Source organism: Phocoena sinus, chromosome 9 (genome assembly GCF_008692025.1).
Source record: "Phocoena sinus isolate mPhoSin1 chromosome 9, mPhoSin1.pri, whole genome shotgun sequence".
NCBI lineage: Eukaryota > Metazoa > Chordata > Mammalia > Artiodactyla > Phocoenidae > Phocoena > Phocoena sinus.
This window is the reverse complement of record NC_045771.1, coordinates 97,649,833-97,663,501: the sequence shown is the minus strand read 5'-3', so window position 1 is coordinate 97,663,501 and position 13,669 is coordinate 97,649,833. Positions and strand designations below refer to the sequence as shown.

The window sequence follows — 13,669 nt, the reverse complement described above, 5'->3', positions numbered from 1 at the left end:
CAGGCAGTATCACTCCTAGAAGCTTCTGCTGTAGCTTTCAGCGCCTCTGCTTTCTACAGCAGCAGGGACGACAGGAGGCAGCCCGGCACTGTCTTCTGTGCTCTAAGAAGGCCTCTCACTTTGTGACCAGCAGGCTCGGGGCCCACCTGTGTCTCCCAAGAGGCACAGAGCAGTCGTGCCTTCAGAGTTGCCCACAGACGCCCAGGTGCGCCACTCACCGGCAGGACGTCTGGGTCGTCATTGCACATCTGCAGGAACCGCTCCGGCCTGGCGGAGGAATGCTCCGGACCCTGGAACCAGACACACAAGTTACAGATCAGGGGCTTCCCCCTTGCCGACCGCTGCATTCAGTACATCTCTTCCTTAACCAACTTGCTCATTTTGGTCTGAAAAACACCAAACTGTCTCTTTACTGCTGGCAGTTCAATTCCTTCTCCTCCTGCACATGGAGCGTGGAGGGGGCGTTTCCACGTCAGGACAGGGCCCAGCACTCCTGGTTCCTCCTGGTTTCCAAACCCGGTTCTTAAGCAAGCCCCCCACAGGGCCTGGCGGAGGAGGAGGGAAGAGAACAGGGAACACCGGGGCCTGGGAGGTCCCCGTCCGCACTGCCACTTCTCATCAGTAACGGAGCAGGAACTGCCTCTTGCCTTCCAAGGGAGGTGGGGAACACCAGCAGAGCCCGTACGGTGCCAATTTCGGGGTCAGGGTCCTAGGCAGGCCCTTCCCACGTTCTAGGTCTGCCGGGAAGGGGCGGGGGCCTCACCATGCCCTCCATGCCGTGGGGCAGCAGCAGCACGATGCCATTCTGCCGCACCCACTTGGCTTGTCCCGGGCAGATGAACTGGTCGATGATGCACTGGGCCGTGTTGTGGAAGTCACCAAACTGGGCCTCCCAGAGGACCAGGGCGTTAGGACTGGCCATGGCAAAACCCAGCTCAAAGCCTGCAGGGCAGGAGGGAGGGAGAAGAGCGGACAGGAGTCAGCCGGCGGGCGGGAAGGGGGCTGCAGGGAGGAGGGGAGAGTGGGGCAGAGGGGAGGAGGGAAGCAGCGGGGAGGCGCAGGGAGGAGGGCCTCGCAGGCTGGGGCGCTCACCCAGGACGCCGTACTCGGACAGCGAGCTGTTGCACACGGTGTAGGGGGCCTGGCCGGGCCAGAGGTGGTTCATGGGGATGCAGGTCCTCTTGTCCACATTCTGGTCGTGAAGCACGTGGTGGCGATGGCTGCGGGGGCAGCACAGATGAGCGGCAGAAGCCAGCCCCGTGCACCGCCGGGGGAGCGCAAAGCCCCGTGCCCAACGGAAGCGTCTGATCAGAGCAGGGAGAGGGTGCTTCTGGGTCTGAGCAATGGGATCTAGTGATTTTCTCCCGGCAGGGATTGTCTTCTGGGAGAGGAACTCCAGAGCCCTTCCTTTCCCTCTCCCATGCTTTGAAGGGCCCGCAAGAGCACCGGGACCATTACCTAAAAGTGCCCCGCTCCACGTCCTGGCCGCTCAGCCGGATGTGGATGCCCTCCTTCAGGAGGGAGCCGAAAGCCATGTACTCCGCCAGAGCCCAGTCCACCGTCCTGTTCTTCACCAGCTCCCCACGGGTCTTCAGGATCCGGCTCAGCCCTGCAGAGACAGGGTGCTCACCAGCCGCCCGGCACACCCTCTCGGGACAAGAGCTGAGCTTCCTTCGGCCCCAGCTTTTGGGAGTCCTGACTCACCGGGAGAGTGGGGAAGGGAGCTGAGTGGAGACCAGGCCAGAGCGGCCGTGACATCCCATCCCTTCCTCCACTGCTCCGCCGGCCGAGGACCTCGCCGGGGCAGGGCTGAGGTGAGGCGAGGGCTTCCCTCATCCAGCCACCCCGGCCTTGAACGAAGCAGGGACCTAAGGTGGGCGAGGACTGGTCTCATGCTGGGACACAGCTGGCACTGGACTCGGCCCAACACTTCCAAAGGTCCTGGTGGTGCCCTTACCTCCGTGAATGGTGAAGTTCTCCACAGGCACGGAGCTGGCCACGTTCCCAATGTGCGTGAGAATATCCTCCGTCAGGCCCGTGGAGGGGCAGGTCATGCTCCTGGGCTGCCCGTCCAGGGTGAAGAAGCCTAGCAGGCAAGGGGCAAGCTGACGCACTGGTGCCACTCCTCAAGGAGCCGTGGACACGCGAGACGCTGTGCAGCGGTGGCCAGGACCGAGAGCCGAAGTCAGGGGTCCGAGTCCAGGGCCCACAGGGTGTTGTGGAGCGGGGAGGGGGCTCACTGGAGGCGTTCCTCACTCACCAGGCCAGGGGGAGTCCAGCCAGTGCTTGATGTGCAAGATCTTCTCGTCCTTGGACCTGGTGAAGGCCTCCTCACAGATCTTGTCATACTTGGAGATCTCCTCCTGGAGGGTCGGGCCCGACACAGCCGTCAGGGCCGCTCTGCACAGGGCACGCCAGCCACACGGCCAGTGCGCGCCTGCACTTCCTGAGTGCAGAGTCCCTCAGACTCCACTGGCCTCCAGGCCTTCTCCTCCCAACACGCATCACCCCTGAGGTCTGTGGGAAGCTTCCATTTTATTGTTTTCATTCCCGTAGCTGCTTCTCCACAGTTGCTGGCTGCAGATCCTGCTCTAGGTTGGAGCCCTGTCCCCGCCCACCCTCTCACCATATATTCTTTTGGATGAGTTCTCATGGCTCCGAGCACAGCCCCTGAATACGCAGCCCTGCTCCACTTCTCCGTCACCCTGCACGGGCCTTCGCACTCATAACCAGCCAGAACTGACCAGGTCACAGCAGGCCCTTTACAAGCTGGATCCCTCATCAGCCTCTCGTCCTCTCACCCCTGTGCACTGCCTTGTGCCAAAGTGCTCTCAGGTCCCACCTCCCTCACGCAACTCCTCAGTAGCCTGGACTCTCCAAGAAGTTATGCACCGAAATGCTATAGTTGTAAATATTTCACGTGTTCTCATTTGGATCCTAATTACTCTGCGAAAGCGAGCATTTGCCCTGTGGTGGGCCTTCTCTATCCCTCCCTGGCTCTGGAAAGGCCCACTGGGATCCGAGCGGGGGACGCACCTCATACTCAGGCTGGTTGACCACGCCCTGCGACACCAGCACCTCGGCATACTTCTGCAGCACGGGCTTCTGCTTGCGGATCTGCTTGTACATGAGCGGCTGTGTGAACATGGGCTCGTCCATCTCGTTGTGGCCATTGCGTCGGTAACACACCTGAACACAGCCAGGAGATGCCAGCATCACGGACCATGTTGGCTGGGACCCAGGACCCACGAGGACCTGCCCCCATTTCTCCTATGTGACACCTCAGTTTACCTCTTCTAGAATTAGGGTCCTGTCTCTCACTCCTTCACTGGCTAGAATTGCTTTGACTGTCACGTGAGATGAAACGAGAGTGACCTGGGGCTATCTCGGGACAGGATTCCAACTACCTTCTTCCCCAGGTCAGGTCACCCAGGCCAAAGATGCAGGAGCCCTCAGGAGGGGCAGTGAGGTGCCCTGGCTCTAGGGAGCCCTGACCCCTCTCTTCAGGACACGGGCTAAGGTCACTCACCAGGTCCACCACCACGTCCTTGTGGAAGGTGCTCCTCCACTCGGCTGCCACCTTGCACACGTACATGACTGCCTCTGGGTCATCCGCATTCACGTGGAAAATGGGGGCATTCACGACTCGGGCCACATCAGTGGGGTAGGGTGAGGAGCGGGCCATGCGTGGGTCGGTGGTGAAGCCGATCTGCAAGAGACAGGCAGCTTGGCCAGGGGGCTTGGGCACGCTGCTGAGCATGGGTGGGGCAGAGGTGGGGCGAGGCAGAGCAGGCCCACCCTCCAGGCCAATGGCAGGGTGGAACCAGGACAGGGGATGGAGCCGAGGGCAGGGCAGGATAAGAGGGCAGGGCAGGAGCAGGAATGTATGTGTCTGAGGGTGAGGGCGGGGCTAACGGCAGGCAGGGTGGAGCCTGAAGGCCACTTGCTGGAGGCCACTTGGCTGCCCTTGGCCTACTCTAAGACAGTTCCCAAAGGCTATTTTTTTTTAATTGTTTTTTTTTTTCCTATTCTGGTAACAAAATTCATACATGTTCAACAGAGTTTGGAAGACAGTTTAATGAAAAATTAAACAAAGTCACTATATTCTACCAGGTTCAGTGTAAATATTTTGATGTTTTCCTTTCCAGATGATTTTCTTTGCATGCATACACATGAAATATAAATATAAAATTTCAGATCCTATCATTTCTGTAGTTTTGCACTTTGGTCACTTCACATTAGCATTTTTTTCTTTGAAAAGAAAATTAAAGGCCTCACCACTTAGATGTACTAAAACTTAATCATATATTCGTAATTTTATAACCTGCATTTAACATTTATTTTCATGGGGACTTCCCTGGTGGTCCAGTGGTAAAGAATCCGCCTTCCAGTGCAGGGATGTAGGTTCATTCCCTGGTCGGAGAACTAAGATCCCATGTGCTGCGGGGCAACTAAGCCCGCGAGCCACAACTACTGAGCTCGCGCGCCTCAGCGAGAGAGCCTGCGTGCCACAAACTACAGAGCCCACGTGCCACAACTAGAGAGAGAAAACCCACACGCCACAACTAGAGAGGAGCCCGCATGCCATAACGAAGAGCCCACATGCCACAACAAAAGATCCCACATGCCACAGCCAAGACCTGACGCAACCAAAAAAATAAAAAGGAAAATAAAGAAAACAAATACCAAAAATTTATTTTTATGGACTACTTCAAACATATAGAAAGTATGATAATACTATAATGATCACTCATGAACTCACAAGCCAAAAAGAACAAATCTTAACAGTTTCAGGACTTTTTATACATTTCTGCTACAGCTGGCCCACACACAGAGAGCACGGCCCTGAAAGTGGAGGACATAGTTTCTACGTGTTGCAATATGTATTCCATGTGTCCATAAACAATATATGGTATCTTCTTAGGCTTATTGTTCACTAAAATTGTGATATCATTCAGACTTATGGAAAAGTTGAAAGCATACAGAGAACTCCCACACAGTCTTTACTCAGATTCACCAACTGTTGCCATTTTGCCCCTTTTCTTATTCATGCTCTTTCCATTACACACGCACGCACACACACACATTTTTTCTAAACCATTTGCAGGTAAGTAGTAGACGTCCCTATTCCCTAAAACATGGACATTTCATTACCAGCCAGAGTGCAGTTCTCGGCCCAAGCAATTTAATATTACAGAATACCGTTATCTGACCCTCAGTAGACACATTCCACCAATTGTCCTAACGATACCCAGTCTTTCTTGCCTCAGTCCCGTATCCAATCCAGCACATCACCCTGCATTAGTTGTCACCTCTCTCTAGTCCCCTTTAATCTTGAAGCCTTCTTGCTTTTCTTGGGTTTTCATAGCACTGACATTTTGGAAGAGTATTTCCATGTCTTTTAAACCAGAGATATACAGTCTATGTACCTTACATATGGTGTCATACTCTATATGCTGTGCAAATCCTTTACAACTTGCTTTCTGTTCAATATTTATATTCATGGTTCATCCAGGTTGAAACATGTACCTCTACTTCCTGTAGTAGAGCTTAGTGAAATCTAAGTACTGAATAGTATATACCACAGTTCATTTATCCATTCTCCTGTTGTTGGACATTTAGTTGTTTCCAACTTGTGGTTAATACACTGTTACTGTACACATTCTTACGGAGGTTTTCTCCAGCAAGCACTGAGTTTCTCTGCAGTACTCCTAAGAAGGGAAAACTAAGCCACAGGGTCAGAACATTGCACCTAAATACCATCGAGTGCTCTCCAAAGTGGTTGTACCACTCACCCTCCTACTAGCAGCATGAGTAACCTGCATTTACACTCACCATGTTGTGACCGTTTCCCCAGAATATTAAATATTTTAATGATTATATAATATTGCTTCCTACGGCTTTGCCAAAATTTATACAAAGACTCTTTGGTTTTTTTTTTTTTTTTTGTGGTACGCGGGCCTCTCACTGCTGTGGCCTCTCCCGTTGCGGAGCACAGGCTCCGGACGCGCAGGCTCAGCGGCCATGGCTCACGGGCCCAGCCGCTCCGCGGCATGTGGGATCTTCCCGGACCAGCGCACGAACCCGCGTCCCCTGCATCGGCAGGCGGACTCAACCACTGCGCCACCAGGGAAGCCCCTCTTTGGTTTTTATAAACATTTTTTTTTTAACTTTTCCCTGAAAAATCTTCTCTTAAAAAAATAAATTTATTTATGTTTTTTTGGCTGCATCGGGTCTTTGTTGCTGTGCATGGGCTTCCTTTAGTTGGTCAAGCAGGGGCTACTCTTCGTTGCACTGCACGGGCTTCTCATTGTGGCGGCTTCTCTTGTTGCAGAGCATGGGCTCTAGGTGCATGGGCTTCAGTAGTTGTGGCACGTGGGCTCTAGAGCGCAGGCTCAGTAGTTGTGGCGCACAGGCTTAGTTGCTCCGTGGCATGTGGGATCTTCCCTGACCAGGGCTCGAACCCGTGTCCCTGCATTGGCAGGCAGATTCTTAACTACTGCGCCACCAGGAAAGCCCGATAAACATTTTATTTTTAGTAAGTTTTTTTGTTTTTAAAATTTATTTTATTTTTATTTTTGGCCGCTTTGGGTATTCGTTGCTGCGTCCCGGCTTTCTTTAGTTGTGGTGAGTGGGGGCCACTCTTCATTGTGGTGCGTAGGCTTTTTGTTGCGGTGGCTTCTCTTGCCGTGGAGCACAGGCTCTAGGCACACAGGCTTTGGTAGTTGTGGCACACGGGCTCAGTAGTTGTGGCTTGCGGGCTCTAGAGCACAGGCTCAGCAGTTGTTGCACACAGGCTTAGTTACTCCGCAGCATGTGGGAATCTTCCCGGACCAGGGCTTGAACCCATGTCCCCTGCATTGGCAGGCGGATTCTTAACCACTGCACCACCAGGGAAGCCCCCCCACCCCGCCCATAAACATTCTTATACAAAAGCATTTAGCAACTGATGGCTTCCTTAGAAGAAACATTCAGAATAGGAAATCCTACGTGTGTCCTTAGAGAAACAAGAGCCTCAGCAAAGCACGTCTTTCCTTTCCTGCTACAGATCTTACTGGCCCCATGTCATGATTGATGTTATCAAAAACAGTAAAAAGATTTAAGAAAACATTAGCAATACTGTAGTTCTTACAGAAGTCTGAGACTTCTTTATTTATTTATTTATGATGAATTGCTTTTACATAAACTCCTTTATTACACTGACTAAAGAAAAGATTAGAAATAGTCACAAACTGATGAGAACATTAAAAAAAGATGTACCAGGGAGAATTCTGATGAGCACTTACAGAGAACCTTGATCAATCCCATGGTCCATCTGGGTCTGGGTCTCCCCATAGGGAAATGAGGGTAGGGACCAGGTAAGACAGTGCTCATAATATGAACATTACAGCTAGAACACCACAGAAAGTGAACTGCTTCGAAGTTTTGAGACCTCAGTCCCCCAGCTGCCCTCCCCAATATCCACCACTGTTACCGACTTCATTTTTTTTATTTTATTTTTAAAAAATATTTATTTATTTATTTGGCTGTGCCGGGTCTTAGTTGTGGCATGCGGGATCTAGTTCCCTGACTAGGGATTGAACCCAGGCCTCCTGCACTCGGAGCTCGGAGTCTTAATCACTGGACCATCAAGGAAGTCCCTGACTTCTTCATCTTTAAACACATATGGTGGGTGTACGCATACCCACCCACTCACACACACACACAGAGATGCAGCTATATTCCACGTTCTGCTCTGCACTTCTTTTCCCCACTTAACGTACCTTATAGTTCATTTCAACAGTATACATAGATCCTACTCTCTCAAATGGTTTTATTACACTGCAGTTGCAGTTAACTTACATTAGTGCTTATTTATGGGCCAGGCACTATTCTGAGCACTTTATGTATATTAATTTATATGTATTAATTCATTTAAGCCTTGTAACACATGGATGGATACATCATAAACTACTTAACCAGCTCCCTACTGATGTAGTGGTAGAAATTCTGGTTTCTAGTCTTGCTGCAGCAGTCATAGCTTCCCCACAATGCCCCTCCATATTATTTACTTATTTCAGTTTTGTACATTTATTTTTTCTTCCAGTTTTATTAAGATATTAATTGTGCAGCAGTGACATATATATTATGTACATATAATATATATATATATATATTTTGGGCCACACTGTGTGTCTTGCAGGATCTTAGTTCCCTGACCAGGGATCAAACCCTGGCCCTGGCAGTGAAAGCACCGAGCCCTAACCACTGGACAGCCCTGGCAGTGAAAGCACCGAGCCCTAACCACTGGACAGCCCGGGAATTCCCCAAGTGATATCTTTAAAGAAGACATTTGGGAATGAGTGTAGTAGTAGGAAAACCCCACAAAGTGGAACTGCTGGGTTTGAGAGACAGAGGGGAAGCGAGAGGCAAATGGTCTATCCTGGTTGGAGCCCTGTTTCCTTCAACCCTGCAGCTCTGTCCCTGGCTGTCCCCATCCAGGGGACATGCTCCCACATGTGCTGGGCGCTCTGCAGCTTTCAGGGCTACCGCGTCAACCTGCCAATGCAGCTGGGTGGGCCTGAAGGCCCCAGATTTGGCTGACTAAGGCCCTCACCCAACCCGGACTCTGCACCTTCTTCCCTGTCCCGTTTTCAGTGTCTTCCCCACCCTATTAAATTTTATCCGGTGCAAAAAAAAAAAAAAGGAACAGGGGGCTTCCCTGGCAGCGCAGTGGTTGAGAGTCTGCCTGCCGATGCAGGGGACATGGGACATGGGTTCGTGCCCAGGTCTGGGAAGATCCCACATGCTGCAGATGGCTGGGCCCGTGAGCCATGGCTGCTGAGCCTGCGTGTCTGGAGCCTGTGCTCTGTGACGGGAGAGGTCACAACAGTGAGAGGCCTGCGTACCGCAAAAAAAAAAAAAAAAAGGAACAGGTCTGATTGTTGGAAGTTCTTTTCATTCAGCTGAAATCTGCTGCTTCCTGGTAATTGTTATGCATTGGTGCTGACTCTGCCCATTATATTCCTTGCTTTGTGAAGCATTCATTTATTTGAAAACAGCTCTTATGCTTCTAGAAGTCTTCCATCTTCTGGGCTACATGGTCACGGCTTCCTTTTAGGGTAATTTTCCAGACACTATGCCATCCTAAGACTCTCTCCTCTGGACACAGTCTCACTTAAGTTCAACCAAAATGCTTGACCTTCTGTCATAAGAAGTTTGACAAACCAAAGGCTTACCTGTACTGTATTTGTGTAATGTGATTCTTTTTTTTTTTTTTTTTTTGTGGTATGTCGTCCTCTCACTGTTGTGGCCTCTCCCGTTGCAGAGTACAGGCTCCAGACACGCAGGCTCAGTGGCCATGGCTCACGGGCCCAGCCGCTCCCCGGCATGTGGGATCTTTCCGGACCAGGGCACGAACCCGTGTCCCCTGCATCGGCAGGCGGACTCTCAACCACTGCGCCACCAGGGAAGCCCATGTAATGTGATTCTTAAATTGAAATACTGTTAAATGTTTATATTGCCAAGACGGAAGGTTTCAAGTCAATTTATAAGAAACTAGAAAGAGAAGACTAAATTAAACCCAAAGCAAGTAGAAGGAAAGAAATTACAAAGAGCAGAAACCAATGAAATAGAAAACAGGAAAACAACAGAGAAAATGCAATGAAACCAAAGCTGTTCCTTTGAAACCAACAACAAATCTATATAACCGAGAAAAAGAGAAAACACACAAATTACCAATATTAGGAATGAAAGAAGGGATAAAACAACAGACCCTAATAAGAGAACATTGGAAACTTTATGCTCATAAATTTTACAACTCAAATGAAATGAAAAAATTCCATGAAAGACAGAAGTAACCAGAGCTCACTCAAGAAGAAACAGATAACCTGAATAGTCTTGTATTTACTAAAGAAATGGAATTTACACTTAGAAAAAAGTGCTCATAGGGACTTCCACTTCTGGAAGACGGAGGAGATGTACCTTTCCCTCCTTCTCCTGCTAATAAGTACAATTAAAAACCCAAGGCATTATATATATAAAACAAACACTGAAGGTAGACAGAAGCAAGCAGATCAGCCGGGGACCTCCGGTCCTGAGGAATGACTTGTGATCATTCCCAGGGCTATCTTTTTGCCTCATATAGCCCAGATTTAGGGCTAGGGAAGCAGGCAACTCAGAAACGCCAACAGGCATATCAAAAAGACGTTTCAAGGAAAGTGGCTCTCTCTGGCCAGAAGACCAGGAACAGGCCGCCTAGCAGTACAGAAGATTTTTAGACAATCATCACCCTGCTGCAGCCAACCCCACAGAAAACACCGTGGCCACCCCCACTTGCCCAGGCAAAGGCCCTGTGTCCCCAGCAGTCCCCCTAGGCTGCTGGTAATTAGGCAACCACTCCATTCCTGGTGTTAGTGGAGGCTACTTGGGAAGCAGTAACAAAGCACCCTTGTCCCACCCTCCGTCCCCTCCCTTCCCTGGGTATCAACAGACCTGGGGTGGGGAACCTGGACCCCTACCCCACCTGGCAGTAACAAGTGTCCCCCAACCCCGACCCGAAATGTCCAGAGGACACCTCCTATAACAGGAGATTTAAATAAGATTCTGAGTTTCATAACATATCCTCAAAATGTCTGGTTTCATAAGAAATCACGTGTTATACCAACAACCAGAAAAATCTTAGCTTGAATGAGAAAAAGCAATCATTAGAAGCCAACACTGAGATGACACAGATTTTAGAATTACCTCACAAAGACTTCATAAAATTAAAATTCATAAAATTCAAAGCAAACTTCATAAAAATACCTCAATAAAAATTATGAACATTCCTGAAATACATGAAAAAATAGAAACTCAGCAAAGAAACAGAAGATACAAGAAGAACCAAGTGGAAACTTTAGAGTTGAAAAAACAAACAAACAAACCCCCCTGGGGGGAGTGGAAATCAGGGAAAAAAAACCCAAACCTGAATGGAGGTGCTCTATAGCAGAATGGAAGGGAGAAAGGAAAGACTCAGAGAACTTAAAGATGGAACAGAAATTACCCAATCTAAACAAATGGAGAGGGACTTCCCTGGTGGCGCAGTGGTTAAGAATCCGCCTGCCAATGCAAGGACCACAGGTTCGAGCCCTGGTCTGGGATGATGCCACATGCCGCGGAGCAACTAAGCCCGTGTGCCACAACTACTGAGCCTGCGCTCTAGAGCCCACGCACCACAACTACTGAGCCCACATGCCACAACTACTGAAACCCACGCGCCTAAAGCCCGTGCTCCACAACAAGAGCAGCCACCGCAATGAGAAGCCCGCGCACCACAATGAAGAGCAGCCCCAACTAGAGAAAGCCCACGTGCAGCAATGAAGACACAATGCAGCCAAAAATAAACAAATAAATTAATTTTAAAAAAAGAATAAATAATCAAAAAAACCAAAAAAAAAAACTGCACCAAAAAAACCCAACCAATCAACCAAGCAAAAAACTCCTGGGATGGAATTCACCTGACTCTGGAGACTACTCATGGAAAAACTTTTTTCTTTAAAAAAAAAAAAAAATCCCCCTGTGTCTTGGGCTTCCAATCCCTGTGAATGATCTTTGCTGTACTCTTCCAGATTGAAGACCATTCCTGTTAGCATCTCAGCCCCTACCCAAAAAGCAGTAAAGACTCTCTGTGTTTGGTCATCTGTTTAAAACACAGTTCAGAGACAGGTTGTTTTTAGACCTTTCTCTTTCCTTGGCACCTTTTCAATATCTATTTTATGAAACAACCTATAATGAATTATTCCCATTAAAATTAATATTTTAAGAATATATAATGCCATGAGAAAACACTGTGGTAAATAAGAAGTGGATATAAAACTGTGTGTATAGAACACAGTTTCTTAAAAGAGGAAAGCCATCTATATGCTTGTGGATATGGAAGAAAATATTCTGAAATAACACCATGATCTTAAACACTGTAATTAAAATCTCTCCACTTTAAAGAAAGTTTCCTGTTTGTCCAAGTTTATTAATCAGAAAACAACAAATGTATTAAATAATGAAACCATGTCATTCTAAGTAAGGCTGATGTGAGCGTAGAAGCCTGAGGAGAAAGTCTAATTGATGCTGTGGCCTCCACAGCCTTCTCTGCTGCAAAGAGCCCAGAGCCCGCCTGGAGCCCAGGTTACCTGGTTGTTGACGACCACGTGGACAGTGCCGTGAGTCGTGTAGGACGGCAGGTCACTCAGGTGGAAGGTCTCGTACACGATGCCCTGGCCGGCAAATGCAGCATCCCCGTGCAGAAGGATGGACATGACCTGCAGACATGCAAAGGAGACCCCAAATGTGACATGGTCCTGACCATCACGTCCACAAGGCACACTGGAGATTCAGTCACAATCCACTTTTCAAAAAATGATGTATTTTGAGATAATTTCGAACTTAGAAAGAAAATGGCAGGAAGGCACAAAGACCCCCAGGCCCCCCGCAGCACCCCCTTCCCCCGAGAATGTGCTCCACGAGGGTGCCCTCCATGTCTGCACACCAGCCACCCTGCCATCATCTGCTGCAGAGCCAATGCCCACCACCCCTGAACCCACCACGCAGGACCCTCTCATCAGGAAAGCAATGCTGGCCCAGACCCCACGTGGATGTGCTCTTAGGGCCACGCCTCTTTAGCCTCTCGACCTGGAGCAGCCCATTGTGTCTCCCGTCTCCACGTCGCAGACAGGCCTTGGGCTCCGATGGTCCTGTGTGACCAGACTCAGGAGTGGTGCATTCCGTACCAGGGGACGCCAGAGCTGGCCTACCCCACGTGGATGAAGTTGACTTGGATCACATGGACAGGTAGCTGTCTGTTTCTCCCTTTATTTTTTTTTTTTCGTCATGCTGCGCGGCATGTGGGATCCCAGTTCCTCAACCAGGGATCGAACCTGCACCCCCTGCAGTGGAAGTGCAGAGTCTTAACCGCCGGACCGCCAGGAAGTCTGTGTTTCTCCCTTTAAACTCGCCATTTCTCCTCGGTAACGAGAACAGTGAGGAGAACTTCTGGATCTTGCTCCTTACCACACCTGCACCCACCCAGCAGCCTGAGCGGCACCCCTGGGATGCTGCCAGGTGTCACTCCTACCTTCACGCGTTGGCATTCCATAAAAGCTTTCTCTTCTCGACTTTTATTTATCTGTATAAATATGTGCTCCCGGATTCCTGTTTTATTCAACTGGCTGTAACTGACTGGTATTGTAGTTATGTGGACGCTCACGCTGCCCCATACTTGGCGTGGGGGTCCCGTGCCATCTGGACAGGCCCCATGGCTCGTGGGGGCCTCCGTGCTTTCTGGCACAACAGAGATTTCAGCCCCCTGCCGCACTGTTCCTGCCCAGCCCTGGAATCAGACACTTCTCTAAGGAGCCTGGTTCCGTCAGCGGAGGGCGGCACTGAAGACTAGTACTTGTGTGCTCATCGCCACTAGAGCATCACACTTCTAGGCTCTTTCAGCACAGAGCCAAGAACCAGACGCACAGGTTCACATACACGGAGATTTCTAAATCTGCACACTGTACAACTATGATGCCTCCAATTCCAATCCTTTTTCTGGGCCTTCCTCCTTCTGCATTTATAAACATCCCCTACACCGTGAGACACTGTTCCCACTGTCCTCAACACATGACCTGTTTGCTTGGTACAGCCCCACGGCCCTGCCACCCCTGCT

General features: G+C 49.8%; 1 protein-coding gene across 5 annotated transcripts in view; it reads right to left on the bottom strand.

Moving 5' to 3' along the window:
- Nucleotides 1-13,669, bottom strand: part of OGDH (oxoglutarate dehydrogenase) — a 76,166-nt gene that overhangs the window by 10,760 nt on the left and 51,737 nt on the right. For all 5 annotated transcript variants that reach the window (XM_032643845.1, XM_032643844.1, XM_032643842.1 and 2 more), the window contains 9 exons: nucleotides 12,147-12,275; nucleotides 3,530-3,709; nucleotides 3,037-3,189; nucleotides 2,261-2,363; nucleotides 1,958-2,086; nucleotides 1,459-1,609; nucleotides 1,093-1,220; nucleotides 764-942; nucleotides 219-290 (listed from right to left, as the gene is read on the bottom strand). In XM_032643845.1, coding sequence (XP_032499736.1) covers nucleotides 219-290; nucleotides 764-942; nucleotides 1,093-1,220; nucleotides 1,459-1,609; nucleotides 1,958-2,086; nucleotides 2,261-2,363; nucleotides 3,037-3,189; nucleotides 3,530-3,709; nucleotides 12,147-12,275 — 1,224 coding nt within the window. The remainder of the gene's footprint in view (nucleotides 1-218; nucleotides 291-763; nucleotides 943-1,092; nucleotides 1,221-1,458; nucleotides 1,610-1,957; nucleotides 2,087-2,260; nucleotides 2,364-3,036; nucleotides 3,190-3,529; nucleotides 3,710-12,146; nucleotides 12,276-13,669) is intronic.